The sequence below is a fragment of the Suillus clintonianus genome (assembly GCF_016758775.1).
Source record: "Suillus clintonianus strain FC179 chromosome Unknown DEU56scaffold_99, whole genome shotgun sequence".
NCBI lineage: Eukaryota > Fungi > Basidiomycota > Agaricomycetes > Boletales > Suillaceae > Suillus > Suillus clintonianus.
In genome coordinates, this window is record NW_024539323.1 from 23,965 (window position 1) to 37,884 (window position 13,920).

At 48.1% G+C, this 13,920-nt stretch overlaps 5 protein-coding genes across 5 annotated transcripts; 3 read left to right on the forward strand and 2 right to left on the reverse strand.

The window, feature by feature from the left end:
• Positions 1-6,423: 6,423 nt before the first annotated feature.
• Positions 6,424-8,056, forward strand: DEU56DRAFT_827693 (uncharacterized protein). The gene is made up of 6 exons (XM_041354400.1): positions 6,424-6,755; positions 6,829-6,841; positions 6,895-7,057; positions 7,111-7,549; positions 7,597-7,627; positions 7,679-8,056. The coding sequence occupies exons 1-6, from the start codon at positions 6,625-6,627 to the stop codon at positions 7,823-7,825; spliced, it is 924 nt and encodes a 307-aa protein (XP_041203960.1). The 5' UTR covers positions 6,424-6,624; the 3' UTR covers positions 7,826-8,056.
• DEU56DRAFT_863511 (uncharacterized protein) lies at positions 8,057-9,139 on the reverse strand. The gene is made up of 5 exons (XM_041355358.1): positions 8,933-9,139; positions 8,487-8,852; positions 8,394-8,433; positions 8,213-8,339; positions 8,057-8,157 (listed from the first exon to the last, which is right to left on the reverse strand). Exons 1-5 carry the CDS (start codon positions 9,030-9,032, stop codon positions 8,089-8,091), a joined length of 702 nt encoding a protein of 233 aa, XP_041203961.1. The 5' UTR covers positions 9,033-9,139; the 3' UTR covers positions 8,057-8,088.
• A 66-nt stretch (positions 9,140-9,205) lies between these two features.
• On the forward strand, positions 9,206-9,550 carry DEU56DRAFT_827697 (uncharacterized protein; the record flags this gene model as incomplete). Its single annotated transcript, XM_041354401.1, has 1 exon — positions 9,206-9,550. One exon carries the CDS (start codon positions 9,209-9,211, stop codon positions 9,434-9,436), a length of 228 nt encoding a protein of 75 aa, XP_041203962.1. The 3' UTR covers positions 9,437-9,550.
• Positions 9,551-9,844: 294 nt separating this feature from the next.
• DEU56DRAFT_917090 (uncharacterized protein) lies at positions 9,845-12,209 on the forward strand (the record flags this gene model as incomplete). The annotated part of the gene is made up of 11 exons (XM_041357942.1): positions 9,845-9,901; positions 9,957-9,998; positions 10,051-10,208; positions 10,240-10,828; positions 10,885-10,912; positions 10,964-11,065; positions 11,139-11,221; positions 11,288-11,735; positions 11,849-12,037; positions 12,094-12,135; positions 12,190-12,209. The coding sequence occupies 11 exons, from the start codon at positions 9,845-9,847 to the stop codon at positions 12,207-12,209; spliced, it is 1,758 nt and encodes a 585-aa protein (XP_041203963.1).
• An 873-nt stretch (positions 12,210-13,082) lies between these two features.
• On the reverse strand, positions 13,083-13,361 carry DEU56DRAFT_744711 (uncharacterized protein; the record flags this gene model as incomplete). The annotated part of the gene is made up of 1 exon (XM_041349099.1): positions 13,083-13,361. A coding segment is annotated over one exon (279 nt), but the record flags the coding sequence as incomplete, so codon positions are not given.
• Between the last annotated feature and the right edge of the window lie 559 nt (positions 13,362-13,920).

The following is a 13,920-nucleotide window of genomic DNA, read 5'->3' on the forward strand; positions in this document are numbered from 1 at the left end:
AGGTGAGCAATCGTTTTGTGATACTCACTGACTTACTCAACGAGATGCAGGCGGGAATACAGCTCTACCTCCTCAAATGGCACCAGTTTCAGGTGTTGGATGATGTACCACGATATCAAGATGACACACTCACACTCACTTCCTGGAACCGACCTTTACCAGGAGTGCGTCTAGGTGAACGAAGAATGTGCTGCTAGGAGCGAGGAATTTATGGTTGAACATAGATTCCGGACAACTCGTTGCCGGATACGAATGGCACATCTCACCCCTCGGTCGGTCCTACTTCATCAATCACAATACTCAGACCACGTCATGGGCGAAACCAAAGCCAGAACGTCCACCAGGAAGCTTGACGCCGGAGTATGTCATCGATCAGCACCCGGCCTGCGAATGTGCCACAATCAATACCGCTCGAGCCCCGGCGTTGGAATTTCGGCCTGTTTCCTGTTGGAAGGTCTATACGCACCGTCGATGTAGCACCCGGTCGCAAGAAAGATGTACGTGGCTTGGCATTGCTCCTTTTGATACCATTGAAATAAATGTTTGCAGAGAATTGCCATTGCCCCTCCTACCGCTGCAGAATTGGCCAAAGCAGAATTGGCTGCAGCCACGCAGCATGCGAGTGGGAACGAAGCGGCCAGTTCACCGCAACAAGGTCAACCCGCCTCAAGGACGACCGACAGAAAAAAATGCAGCTATTCAACGAATAAGCAGCAACGAGCCTGGCAGTTCAATGCAACAAGGTCAACCTGCTCCAGAGACGCAAGTGTCTCAAGGGCGACCGACAGAAACACAGGGCTCAAGCGGCGGTACGGGAGAAGTTTTATATGGAGTTAGGTGCTGTGGATTGTTCTTTAGTTATGGTCGTCCCACTTCGCATCAGTCGTGAGGTTATCTGTTGACATTCTCAATAATTTTCGCTCTTGCCTCTTGTAGGCGTTTACGGACTATTATCACACTTAGTCATAGACCTCGTACCGCCCTGTGTGTGAGCATTGCATTTTACTTGTCTAGATGCAAGCCATGCAGCTCCCCAAGTTATTGCAGTCTTGTAACATAATTGGACCGCGACAATGTATACCTTGTACACGTCGAAAGTTTCCGATAACAATTGCACCAGTGGATTATGATGTCGTGCCGCAGTTTTATTTACACAAAGGCTCATGACTCGGAAGGATCATGTTATGTATTCCAGAGAGGGAATACACAGAGAATTGTAGAGTAAGTTTAACACAACTGCGTAGGAAACATATATATGCAGGCCAGCGGTGCATGAAGCATTAGACCAAGGATTCCAGCCGGAGGGCTGTGCTAGTAGCTGCACGAAGAGCCTTCTTGACAAGGTTTCTACGACCCCCATAATTAGCCAACTTTCGACCAACCGGTAATTTCAGGACGTTCACGTGACCCGTTCCAGAACGGATCTCCTTATATGGCGTCGCCGCGCGCCCGGCAACATGTTATGTTTTGATTCGTATGTTTTTAATTTCTATACAACTAGCGTCTACTTTGTAACTCCTTGAGTTTGACTAATGTTTGGGTCAAGCAATGTTTCTGTCGATGCAGGCGGCAATTCTCAAGTAACTTATTTATTCGAGATCGAAGTGCACGGAGTCCTATTGCCTTATATGTGATTGTGACATGACTAAGTGAGCGCGGCAGTCCTGTCTTCCATAACAGTCAATTTACATCGTGCGTTGATGGGATGGTGATGATCAATTTTCGCAACCCAATACAACATGATTAATATGCGGTGAATATGCAACCACCATCCCTAGATAAGAAATAAGAGGGAACTGGGAAGAAGACCCCGACGCCCCTACGACCACAGGAGGATATTATTGATGAGCCCATCGACTGGGGCGTCAACTGTTGCCACACCATCAGAACAGTCAGAAATGAAGTAGATGCCACCGTAGATTGACAGTTAACTTACCTCTCTCGGGGCTGCCAATACACACCCTCAATGTTCTGCGTCGCCTGCATCATCCCATTCGAATTCTCGAGTTAGTGATTGGTCTCGGGCGGAGATGCTCGGCAGGCGTACTAGAATGACTGGTTGGTTGGTGATGCGGTGATGAATCTGAGGCGGTGCTGCACAGTGTGATGTCCTATCACAATTTTAAATGCGAACTCGAACTCGGACGTCACATCATGTGATGTCACTAGACTGTCACAGAGGTGACAGAGCCACTGGCTCAGCTTGCTTTTGCAGCGAACTATTCACTGAGATACGACCTACACTAGATGTCAGTCAGTGTCGTGTACGAACAGTAAGTAATACATAAAAATGCTCAGTTGATTAAAGGAACGTCTGAAATAGCAAATCAGTCATCGCGAACGTTCACGTGTGCACACTGCACGAACCGCCTTCAAAGTCGATCCCAAAACCATATGACATAGAGTCATGATCACTTAGTTAATCACAGCCGTCAAATTTCAGAAGAAAATTTGGGAGCCCCTCTATGTGAGAATCATCGTAAGTTAGTAACCATGTTTGTAGTTGAATATTCCTCCCTACAGAGCTGATGTGCCACATCCTACGTCCTATTGCTTCTCAACCCGGGTCGTTGTGCAGGAGTCGGTTATTTCATGTTCTGCCACATCAATGTGAACTTCTTGGTTTCAACACCAAACAACGCCAGAGTTGCAAAGCATACCCCCCCAGAGGCAATTATTCCCCATGGAACTTAGCCTTAAACTCACACAATATCCTTAGCGCCAGATGGTGAATAGACGCCTGACTTCTCAGGGAAACTGAGGCCGAAATCAGTGAAGTTTCAACCATGATTTCATTATCCTGTTTGCCGATATATTTGATCTGACTTGACTCTCCTCGCCAGCGTTTCCCGCGACTACACCCCCGATTCACGCCAACTGGCTCACACGCGTGTGCATCAATGTTCTCTTTGAGACCAAAATATTGCCTCGTTAATCCAATTAATATGGCTTATCACCATGTTCCCTCTCATACAACGTACTTACTAAAACTCGCAATACAGAGCCTTTCAACGGTGATGCAATAGCAACTCCCTTGTAATTAGTAATAATACTACGACGAAAAGATTGCCCAGACCCATGTCTCCTTCAGAACATCAGATATCTTAGACCTATACCAAGATGAAAGTAGGAATAGATGAAAAAAAATCTTCTGCTCTCTGCAGAGCACAGAGCCGTTAACTTCATCAAGCATCTCCAGTGCTACACACCACTGCCAGTCGATATATGCATGCGCTCCTGGAAAGCGATTGAGGTCATGCAGGTTGCTGCGTCGGAGTTGGCCACGAGCTGAGCATGATATTCTCGAATGCTCAGGATCAGGCGGGGTCCCAACACAAAAAACTGTTCAGCTTGCAAAATCTGAAGAAGACCAATAAAAATCTGAGTTTCCGGGAGAGAGTGGTCCTATAAAAGTGATGAACCGTGGTCGCATGCAGAGGTCGGTGAAAGATTGACATACTGCTAAGATCGTTGGAGACAAATCAAGAACGAGGTCGAAGCAAGACAAAACAACATAACTAGCACATTCAAAATTTAGCAAAAACGGGAACAATATTCATAATATGAACTCACCTCCCAAAGTAAAGCACGTGGGATTTTATCAACGCCGTGAAACAGTCCGCGATAATCCCTCCTGCCGAATGTTGTCGCAGTTCACGGAAGTGTTTTCTAGCAATCCAGACTGAGAGACACAAAGCGATGACCTCCCAGACAGTGCCGAGTATCCAAGTAACGGAATCCAGAATGAGGACATTGTCCACATAGCTCATCAAGCAATGGTAAGTGCCAGAGAGAACGAGTTCCTCTGGTATTCATCAATTAGCCCCATGCACATGTTTTATTCATTCACAATTAAGCGTACCCGCTGAAGTATCCCTAACAAACATTACAGCAACTACTCCGTAGTAAATGTTCATAGCTAGGACGATGACGACGAGAAATATCAGCATCTTTCTGGATCGCTGATACATTGCATGTAATCGAGTGATTGTGATGACTTGTAAGATGTTTCAGTCGAGTCAATAACACAGGTCCTGCAGCTCACCACACAGTATTGAATATACCACAACACGCATCCAATTCCATATGATGTACAGAATCCAGCCTAACGAATCCAGTTAGTGATCAGCATCGGGTGGATCAAACAAACTCACATCTGTGGCAGTCATTGTAATGAACCAAGACGGTGGTCGACAATGACACTCACCCCTAAAAGGCAGAGCGCCGCGGTCAATTGGAGGGGAATCAGTGCAAAAGACTCACCGCATCTGTCACCGAGATTGTCGGTACACCGACTGTATGCCGCTGGTTAGAAGAAACAGACACGGTGAGTGTGGGGAAACATACACAGTACGATTATGCTGATCGTGAGAGATGGTTCATTTAGCACGAGAGCAGTGCTGAGCCTTTAAAACATACACAGCATACAATATTCCAAGATAGCGCACCTAGGATATTTTCAAGTCAGCAAAACTCCACAGCAGGCAAGATACATACACTCAGATAAAGGACGGTCATAAGAGACCAATGTTGCCTCTGTCGCCAATCAACATACATTCCTCTGGCGTGAAACTCTGCTCACCCAAACCAGTTCGACCTATAGAAAAACCACTCTTAGCGAGACGGCTGCTCCGGTCATAGTGCCGACATACCTCTTGTCCGAACGTCAGTACTGAAGATACTGTCAGAGTACCAGTGGTTCTTTAATCATGTCATGCTTACCCCAATCATACATCACCCCGACGGAGGCGGCAACTGCGAAACCGCAGTGAAGGTTAGATCGAGACACCAGCGTCAGCATCCGACAGTTCTGCACGAACCTACAAGATAGCTGGCAACATGGTATGAACTGATGTACGGCCACCAACTAGGGTCATCTGAGACTAGAGTCATAATACAGTTAGAGGATGAATGTGAGGGAGAGGCAAACTTGGTGGATATATGATGATGACATTTGTGCTAGATATACCACCATCCAGTGCTTGACTAAAAGGAGATTGAGGGATTATATATATCCGTTGCCTTGATTGAGCAAAGTAAGTATTTTTATATGAAAGCGCAGAATCTTTGCTTTGCCTTGTGGCGTTGATGCGGTACCGTGTGACAGAGACATGGAGATTTTCTGACTGCATGGGACAGCTAACTTATTTTCAAACTGCATAGGCTAATTTCGTAGAACTCTTGATGGTGATAGCCTCAGCAGCTTTTATCATACCTCAGCGCTCTGAACAAAGGCCGAAGGCGGTATCATAATTCTGTTGGTAGTACCCCATCAGGGAAGTGAATAACTCATCTGGGCTATACACCTGCCAACGCATACTCCTCTTCTCGCCCACATCCATGTTCCAGGGATTGGTCGCCTCATGCACAATTGCGCACCTGCTCGCCATTTTCTGCCTGGGTCATTGCACTATGATTTCAGAACATTGGGCCATGGTAAGGGTATCAGTGCCAATCTAATAAAAAAACACGCACTACGCTAAAGCCATGGTGCAAGTGATGCATCTTGCTTGAATGCTGTTACATCGGATGGGCGGTAGGGATTAAACAATTTGTTGTACAGCTTCAGCTGTGAATAGAAACGAAAAAACTCATATGGGTATGTGCAAGAGTGGTGTCGAGAGCGTTGGGCTTGTAGGTTGGGCTTGGTGGTACGGAGGAGTGGGGAGCCTGGACTGAGACTGCGCCATCTCCGAGTCTTGTAGTTGCCGAAGTGATTGTGCAAGTTGAAGGAAGACTATGGCAAACGTGTTGATGATGCGACCCCATAATCAAAATGATTTGCGATCGCTGCCAGTGTGTAAACTGTGAAGCTTTGAAGTAGGACGCAAGAGGCAGATTGAGAATCACTCAACGTTAGGCCTACAGCTGAAAGATCGTCATCATAGAGAAAATAAGAAACAGTGGACCGAGCACAGGCTGCAAGCTAGTACAGCCAGTATTCAGGTTTTTTTTTTACGAACGTCTATCTAGTCTCCCCTAGCCAGACCACATCACTGCCTACGATCTGTAGATTGTTACCGGGGGTCATAGACGTTGTCCAGCGCTGAGCGCACCAGTGTTTCTTAGTGAATGTGAATAATGCATAATAATAAAAAATCACTCCGGTTGTAGCATGATAATCAACAGGGTTTGGATTCTTGGCAACAGAACGTAGTACAAATACATATAATTGTGGGTCTCCCCTTGAGCGACCGCAGGCCTCTCCTGCTGTTCCCTGCCAATCATGAGCCTCAACCGAGGCGATGCCTCCAGGACAAAATGACAGCAGTCGAACAAGGCTACAGTTGCATCAAGGGGAAGACCAAGCACAGCGAGTGCTGTTCGTTCGTCTAGAGGACGGGAACGCGGACGAGAAGGCGGAAGAGCTGATATCAGGCCCGAACTTTTGAGTCCTCAAAAATTGTTCAAAGAGATCAGTTAGGCCAAGAACCAGATTATATACAAGGAATAAATTGATTATATAATCTTTTGCCACGGGGTGTGCGAGATCATGCTCACGTGCGCAGAAGTCTCTGTAATATCCTTAGCTACACGGACTACCGAGTGTTACCGAGACGTGCTCTCTCACCGCTACTCCTGAAGTTTATTGAGATAGATAGACAAATCCATCAACCAGACAAGATGTCGCGAGCTTCCAAACCGTATACCCTTGCCCGACTCAACGATATCACTCTTGGTTCTTTCTCAAATGTCCCGTCTTCTGAGACATTAAACCATCTTGTGCGGTACCTCAGCACCTGGAGTGGTAGCGAGTATGTTTTAACACTTCTTTGAGCTCAGTTGTCTAACATCCATCTCTTCCTCACTTCTCATCGCGTGTTCTAGCAAGTTCTTTACGGTACGTACTTGACCGTGACACCATTGAAATGTTGCTGACCATGTATTGAACAGCTCATACAATATACAATTAAACTGATAGTGCCGTTCCTGCACTGGCGCGCACGGCTTCAGCACCGTGCCGGTATAAGGAAAGATGCAAGCAGCCACGCTGCCCCTTCTCTGGCGAGTTTTGCCAGTATTGTTAGCGATGCTAAAATGTTGGGTAGATTTTGGGGTGAGTATCCTGAATACCTTCTGTTTAATGTAACGCCCTCAACGCGATTCCAGGTCTTCTACCAATCTTTCAATGGATGATCTCCATGGAGCGCAACCCCCCACCAACTCGTACGTTACACACTATCGAACGACTTCAGGGATGGTCCATGCTTGGATTTTACCCCCTCGAGCATCTTTATTACCTACGAGCCCATAATCTGATTCCCGCCTCGATCCCTTCGCTTTCTGCTATACTTGGTCGCAGCTCGAAACGCATCTCGTTGAACGAGAATAAATTAATCCTCTGGTCTTGCCGATTCTGGCTACTCTACATCGTGCTTCAATTCGCCCACTTAAGGGAGGATAGAAAACTTTTGTTGGCGAGGCAGAGGAGCTTGAGGAAGGGGAAAGGATTTTCCGCTGAGGATAAGCAGGACCTTCGACAGCGATGGGACTCTCTCTTGAATGAATTGGTGGCTAACGCTGCTAACCTACCCTTGGCCCTTCATTGGTTCGTCCTCTTTGATATGTAATATATGCTTGCTGATGGTCTGTCAGGTCTTTGGAGAGTGGTATCTTCACAAACGATGTGCGTGAATATTAAGTCATGACCTGCTTTCTGTTGCTGACACATTTGTAGATTTGGGTCACTATGTTCAGCCTCATTAATGGTATTGCCGCATTCAGAGGAGGATGGAGGGCAACGGCTCTTCCATCTGTCAAAGCCGTTGCATCCCCCGAACCTTCGAACGCTACTGATACGGTGGACGAAACCAAGTATCAGTGACCGGGTCAACTTTGACAGATGCTACTCGTTCACGTCACAACGGGGGATTAACCGCATCCGTTTATCAGATTTACTGGTATCATATCCTCCATTTTACGAGGTCTGTTCTGCAATGACATAATTGTCGATAGACAGACTTGTAATAATGTGACAGTTTAATGTCCCGGTATATGGATGAGGTATTTACATTTGATTTATTATATATATGCCATTGTTCTTCGAGGTCTCTCGAGTGCGGCGAACGTGCCAAGGGTGCAACATGTTTAGTCACGCAGTACTTCGGGTGCTTCTGCGTTGTATTCGGTTTCCACAGAATCCAAGAAATCGACCATCTTTGCAAGTTGAAAATGTGAGATTCAAAACGTGTCATGCATTCATGTCACCTACAAATTGGTGTCGCTTTGCGCCCATCTGTTTTCCTGGCACCGTCTTGAGCCATTCCTGGATGTGTAGAAGCTTGTCGTAGAAGTGTTGTACCGCAGTGTCGAGACGACCTGGAGGTGCGTGGAGGGGGCTGAATGGACCACACTCATCAATGTCTGTTACCCCACGGCTGGAAGACACATACCGATTTACAGCAGCGCTGTACGCAGCACACCGCATGATTCCTGATGGAGACTTGAGAAAACAACGCGTTTGGACCACTATTCTGCCAACATACCAAATGCTCCTATCGCATCAAGCCGATCCGCGTCTTGTACACAGTGAAGTTCAATACATGTACGATGCCATTCCTCGGTTTTTCCTGATTCCCTCAGTTTCTTCTCGGTTGTCCAAGAGACGTTTTCTATGACCTTTACGATCTGACGCGCCCGTCCGTCGTTTATCAGGTCTAGCCCGTGCTCCGAAGACAAAGATCGGAAGAAAGGAAGGAAATATCCATATGGGTCGGCTGCTTCTGCTTCTGACACGTATTTCTTGTCCAGAACGTCATGAAGTAGAGCTGCTAATTCGACGACCAGTAAATCGGGTTGTTGTGCGGAAAGAGAGCGGGCTATTGACAGGGCCGTTTTGCGCACACGTTGTACTGTTTACACAGAGTATGATTATGCATGATCTGGACGGTTGAACACGGGTTACATGCAAATATTACGCGTGGTCACTGACCATGAAAAGCATCGTGAGATGGATCATAACGCGCCATGATTTCGTTCATGAGGTTTTCAGCAGCCTGCAGAGCGGCTTGCTCTTGGACATTGGGGTACATCGAGACTCGGATGGATTCGATTTTTCGTGATCGGAGGCTAAGCTATGCCGCCTGTCCTGTATGATTCAAGATCTTGGCTTGGAAGAACACGTCGCAGCGGCCTTCGGAGTTATCCGATGCCGTGAAAGCCCCACTCATTTGTCTTTCATAACTCACTATATTGCTAGTTACTAGCCATGGCCGCTCGTTTTGCATCTGACACGTTGGAACTCGCTCTTTTATTATGCTCAGTGTGCAGTCTTGTTGTCGTCGTAGAGAATGTACAGGATTCCCTAGTTGTTCGGGTGAACAATACTTCAGAACAACGGCATAAGCGCGTCTACGTTTTCTCGTGCCAATCAGCTGTTTTCTTGACCATGAGCGACTATTCGTTAGAATCACGAACGTATTCCCAAAATACGTAGGGCAGACGTCGAGCACACCAGCTGCAATGTACGCGCGACATGTCACATTTCATTAAACGACTGACGCGCGCGTCACCCCTCAACTTGAAGGATATACGGCTCAAATCTATGCCCAGCAAAACATCAGTGTACACTTTTCATCTCGCCCTCGCCGACGCCGAGATCTTCTTCGCTCACCCCATCCTAAGACTCTCCCTCTCAGAAGCTGGCACTCCGCCCGCTCCCTCCAGTAACCCGAGTCGTACTCCTCGCGCTGCCAGGGCTTCTGGCACACCCCCAACTCATGCAGACTTTGGATTTTCTTTCTCTCCCTCCCTGCACGCACAAAGATAATGCTTAACTCTGCCTGCGCTCACCTAATCTAGAATATCGTGCTTGAACGAGTTGGCCGAAGTCGGCATGAGAGTCATGGAGAGTTGCTCTCAGGAGGAAGGATGCGATTGGGCTGTAGGTATTTACGCTGAGGTGTGTCGTATTCTTTTTTTCCCACTTGTGCATGCTGACGAATGTTGCACACAAGGTCGAGAAAGCACTCAGCAAAGGCCTGCTTATTGCACAAAAAGTTCGTCTCCACTTATTTTTGACATGAACAATTGACCCTCATTGGTATTCAGCACCCTTCACTTTGTCCGCTTCGCCACTGGCACCTCACGCTCCTCCATGCTCTCTTTGCGTTTACATTCCCTTCCTCTTCCACATCGCCAAAATTTGCGCGCGCTATCCTCAGACGCCTTATTGCGTCTTTTGTACCCACTGATCCTCCAGGCACCGTGTATGCTGCACACCTGGCATTAATCATCCAGATCACTACACCACACCCTTATTCTAATGCTACCGCTAATCTCAGCCCTGCACCACCAGGTGCCCCCATCCTCCAAGCAACCCTTGCCGCCATACCTCGCACGCAAAAACCACCACCCACGAATCGTTGCCCTCGCTCACGTCAACAGGTTGCGCGTCCTCCTTCGTGCGAGTGCATGGACGCAAGTCGGGGTTGCTCTTGATATCGCAGAGGCCGTGCTTTACTTAATTTTCGACAAGGACGGCAAACATAATCATGAGAACGGCCACGTCAATACAATCGCCGACGCAAAACCAGATAATGACCCACTTCCTCGTTGGAACTCCATAACAGCTCACGACGTCAATGCCCTCTCCCGCGAATATTCCCAAGTACGCATCACCAGCAATTCAATTATGGGACCCAAACAAGAGGGGGAAAGCACACAAACAGATCCCTCTCATGCTTCACTTGACATTCATACTCTCCTCTCCGGTACTGTATTTTTTACGTTCTCTGGAAACATTCGTGCGGCCGAGCACAGGCTCATCGTGCTGCATATAATTGTTGATAGCGGAGCACTTGAGGGATTCAAGGATGGAATTGTTCAGGTACCCGTTCCCTCACTTTTGGTCCCAACCCCGTGCTAATGATTCAATTCCTACAGATACCTCCCACCGCACCCTCCCCTAGCGGTTCACACCACCCACCCACTCGTACTTCTCTCACTTACATTTCCTAGTCAGTGCTACCCGCGAAACGGGACCCAGTGGGCAGAATCTCGAAGAGAAGACTCTGGGCCCAAGCAAGACTCAGTATTCTCAATGCTGCAAGAGAGGACACTGAACGTAAGTTTTCACCTCCCTTTTTTTGCCGTGCCGTTCGTCGTCTGTGTCAATGCTAACATTCATTTGTCTTCAGTTCCCCCCTGGGCTTCCCTCGCAGACGAAATGATACAGCGTGCACTGAGAATCACAGCCGACCTTTTATGCGAGCTCGTCGCGGTATGTCTCCCCCCAATTCCATCCCCATTCCAACTCCCTCGTATCTCATCTCCCATCCTAACACAGATCTCAATCCAACGGTCCGAATTCGACGCCATAGAAACACACCTAACCACATTACTCTCCCTAACCCACGCATACAACCTCTTTAACCCATATAGCGCCCGCATCACCCTTTACGCCGCACATCTCGCACACGCACTCGGAGACACTGAACGCGCAGGCGTATGCTGCCGTGTCGCCAAATCCGTAGATAACGAAACTAATGCAGGGTCTGTATATGTAGGTGCTGTTGCATGCACTGGGGAAGCGTTATTACGCATCGGACTTCGTGCTCGGGTTCAGGGTGACGACGAACACTTGAACACTAACGCGAATGAAGAAACAAGTGGTGATAAATGCGACTGGTTGGATAGCGAGACGCACGGGTTGGCTAGATCTGCGATTCAGAGGTGTCATGGGATGGGAGGGACGCTTGAAGCGATTGGGAAGGTTGTGCAGGCGGCTGTCGCTGGTGCGAGGGGGGAGATTGTTGGTGCCAAGTGCGTTTCTTTTTCTTCTTTATTTCACTCCGTTGCAAAAAAAAAGTATAATTGCTCGTACTAACACATTGAATTTCCTACACAGATCACCTGAAGTTTGCTCTGTCTTTATCGACGTTAGCGGGCAAGAACCATCTCCGCGCATTTCTCTTCGCACAAGTGGGCGCGCAGTATTTGCATATAGCTCCTGCGCATGCTATGGAGACGTTGACTGTGTGCGAGACGCTCGGCGCTGGGATGGGTGCGAAGCAGAAGGATATGGATGATGGGAAAGGTAAAGGAGAGAGAAAGTTGGCACAGAAGGTGGTGAAAGAAAATCTGACTCTATAGGCAACGCCCCACTCCGTCTCTGGGTGGGCGAAAGATTCCTAGGTCTGTTTCCTCTTCCCTCCTTTTATATGGTTTTATGCTGACGGCCAAGCGCAGAGATATTCAAGCGCAAATAAGTCTCATCGCGTGGCGAAGCAGGAGGCATTTAATGCGATGTATCGGGGTACCATGGAGGGGACGCCGGGGAGGGCGGGGTGGCCTTCTGTGGTAGAATCTGATCAGGATGGCGCTAATGAGGAAGACATCAGGATGAGGATGTTGAGATGTAGGTGTCTGCAGCTCGTGTCGTTCGTTCGAGCTGGAGTAGAGATGGACGGCGAGTGATCCATCTTGGAGTCGGACGTTGCGGTTTCGGATTGACTGGACTGATAACCTTGCTAGAGGCACTTACATATTGATACTTGCAAGCCCACCACATACACACATACCATATTCAACGCCTGCTCACCTAAACCTTACACTGTCATCATATAGCATATCAGCCAAGTATTACATACTGTGACAGTAACACAGGCCGCATCGCTTAAAATTACGCCAAGGGTCAGCCTAGTTCCTAAGTGTCGGACGAGTTGTCTTGTCGCCAAAGCCCGGACTCAGGCAAACATCATGGTTTTCATTGTTCAGACACCTGCCTCAAGGACATACATTCTCTTACACGATTTTAACTGATGTATATAACACGTTAGATATGATACATCACATGAAAGACTACGACCGTAAAATTATCTCGAGATCGACGGGTCCAATGATATGGGAATTCAAACGACAACGAAGAGCTGGAACAGTAAGTAGTTGGCTTGGCCACGAATCATGACATAGTAATAACATCTAGCAGCGATGAAGATCGACAGGAAGTATAAATTCACACTTGATCGTCTTTCTATCTGACGTCTCCATGAATTAACTACCGCGATAACATCATCGTGGAGTAGTAGGGCTAGATGTGTCGAATTTAGAAACTGCAAGGGACACACAGGAAAGACTAAAACTCACGCATCTCGGCAATTCGACCAGCGTGTTCCATGTTCCATTTTGCTCAAATCAAGTTCAGCGTATCCTCTTGGGATCACCATTGCAGTGTCATGTGAATAAAATGCGTATCGGGAAGCTGGAGGTACCCAGAAAAAGAGCCAGTGATTGGGTCCCACCACCCATCCATCAGCTCCCAACAAGAAAGGGGTTGAATTGGAATGATGATGAGGGGTGCCCGCAAGTAGGTCAGCAGGGTTGTGCAGCGCGTGACCCGAGGTGGATGAGAAGCAAATTTTAATGAAGCGATTGTTCCAAGTGTCGGATATGATAGGACTCGGACTCTCCCGCGTGCGACGTGTTGTGTCCAGAGAGAGTGCGGAGGAAGGTGGTTCGGTGAATGCATGGAATGGCTGCACTGCATCCCACAGCCGGACAGTGTTATCCACCGAACAAGACACGATGCGAGTACCATCTGGTGAGAACGAGACTGACAAAACCGCTTGAGCGTGCCCCTGCAAGGGCTGACTCAATGGCTGACCTGTTGCTGCATCCCACAGCCGGACAGTCTTATCCTGCGAACCAGACGCGATGCGAGTGCCATCCGGTGAGAACGAGACTGACCGAACCGAGTCAGTGTGCCCCTGTAAGGGCTGACCCAATGGCTGTCCCGTTGCTGCATCCCACAGCCGGACAGTGTTATCCAAAGAACCAGACGCGATGCGAGTACCATCCGGTGAGAACGAGACTGAGTAAACCAAGTCAGTGTGCGCCTGCAAGGGCTGACCCAATGGCTGTCCCGTTGCTGCATCCCACAGCCGGACAGTCTTATCCTCCGAACCAGACGCGATGCGAGTA

Coding starts and splice junctions, on each gene's coding strand:
- DEU56DRAFT_827693 (XM_041354400.1), top strand. CDS start 6,625: ATGTCGCGAGCTTCCAAACCGTATACCCTTGCCCGACTCAACGATATC. Junction 7,550..7,596: donor CTACCCTTGGCCCTTCATTG/GTTCGTCCTCTT, acceptor ATGGTCTGTCAG/GTCTTTGGAGAGTGGTATCT. Junction 7,628..7,678: donor GTGGTATCTTCACAAACGAT/GTGCGTGAATAT, acceptor ACACATTTGTAG/ATTTGGGTCACTATGTTCAG.
- DEU56DRAFT_863511 (XM_041355358.1), bottom strand. CDS start 9,032: ATGTACCCCAATGTCCAAGAGCAAGCCGCTCTGCAGGCTGCTGAAAAC. Junction 8,853..8,932: donor ATCTCACGATGCTTTTCATG/GTCAGTGACCAC, acceptor CTGTGTAAACAG/TACAACGTGTGCGCAAAACG. Junction 8,158..8,212: donor GCGCAAAGCGACACCAATTT/GTAGGTGACATG, acceptor CAACTTGCAAAG/ATGGTCGATTTCTTGGATTC.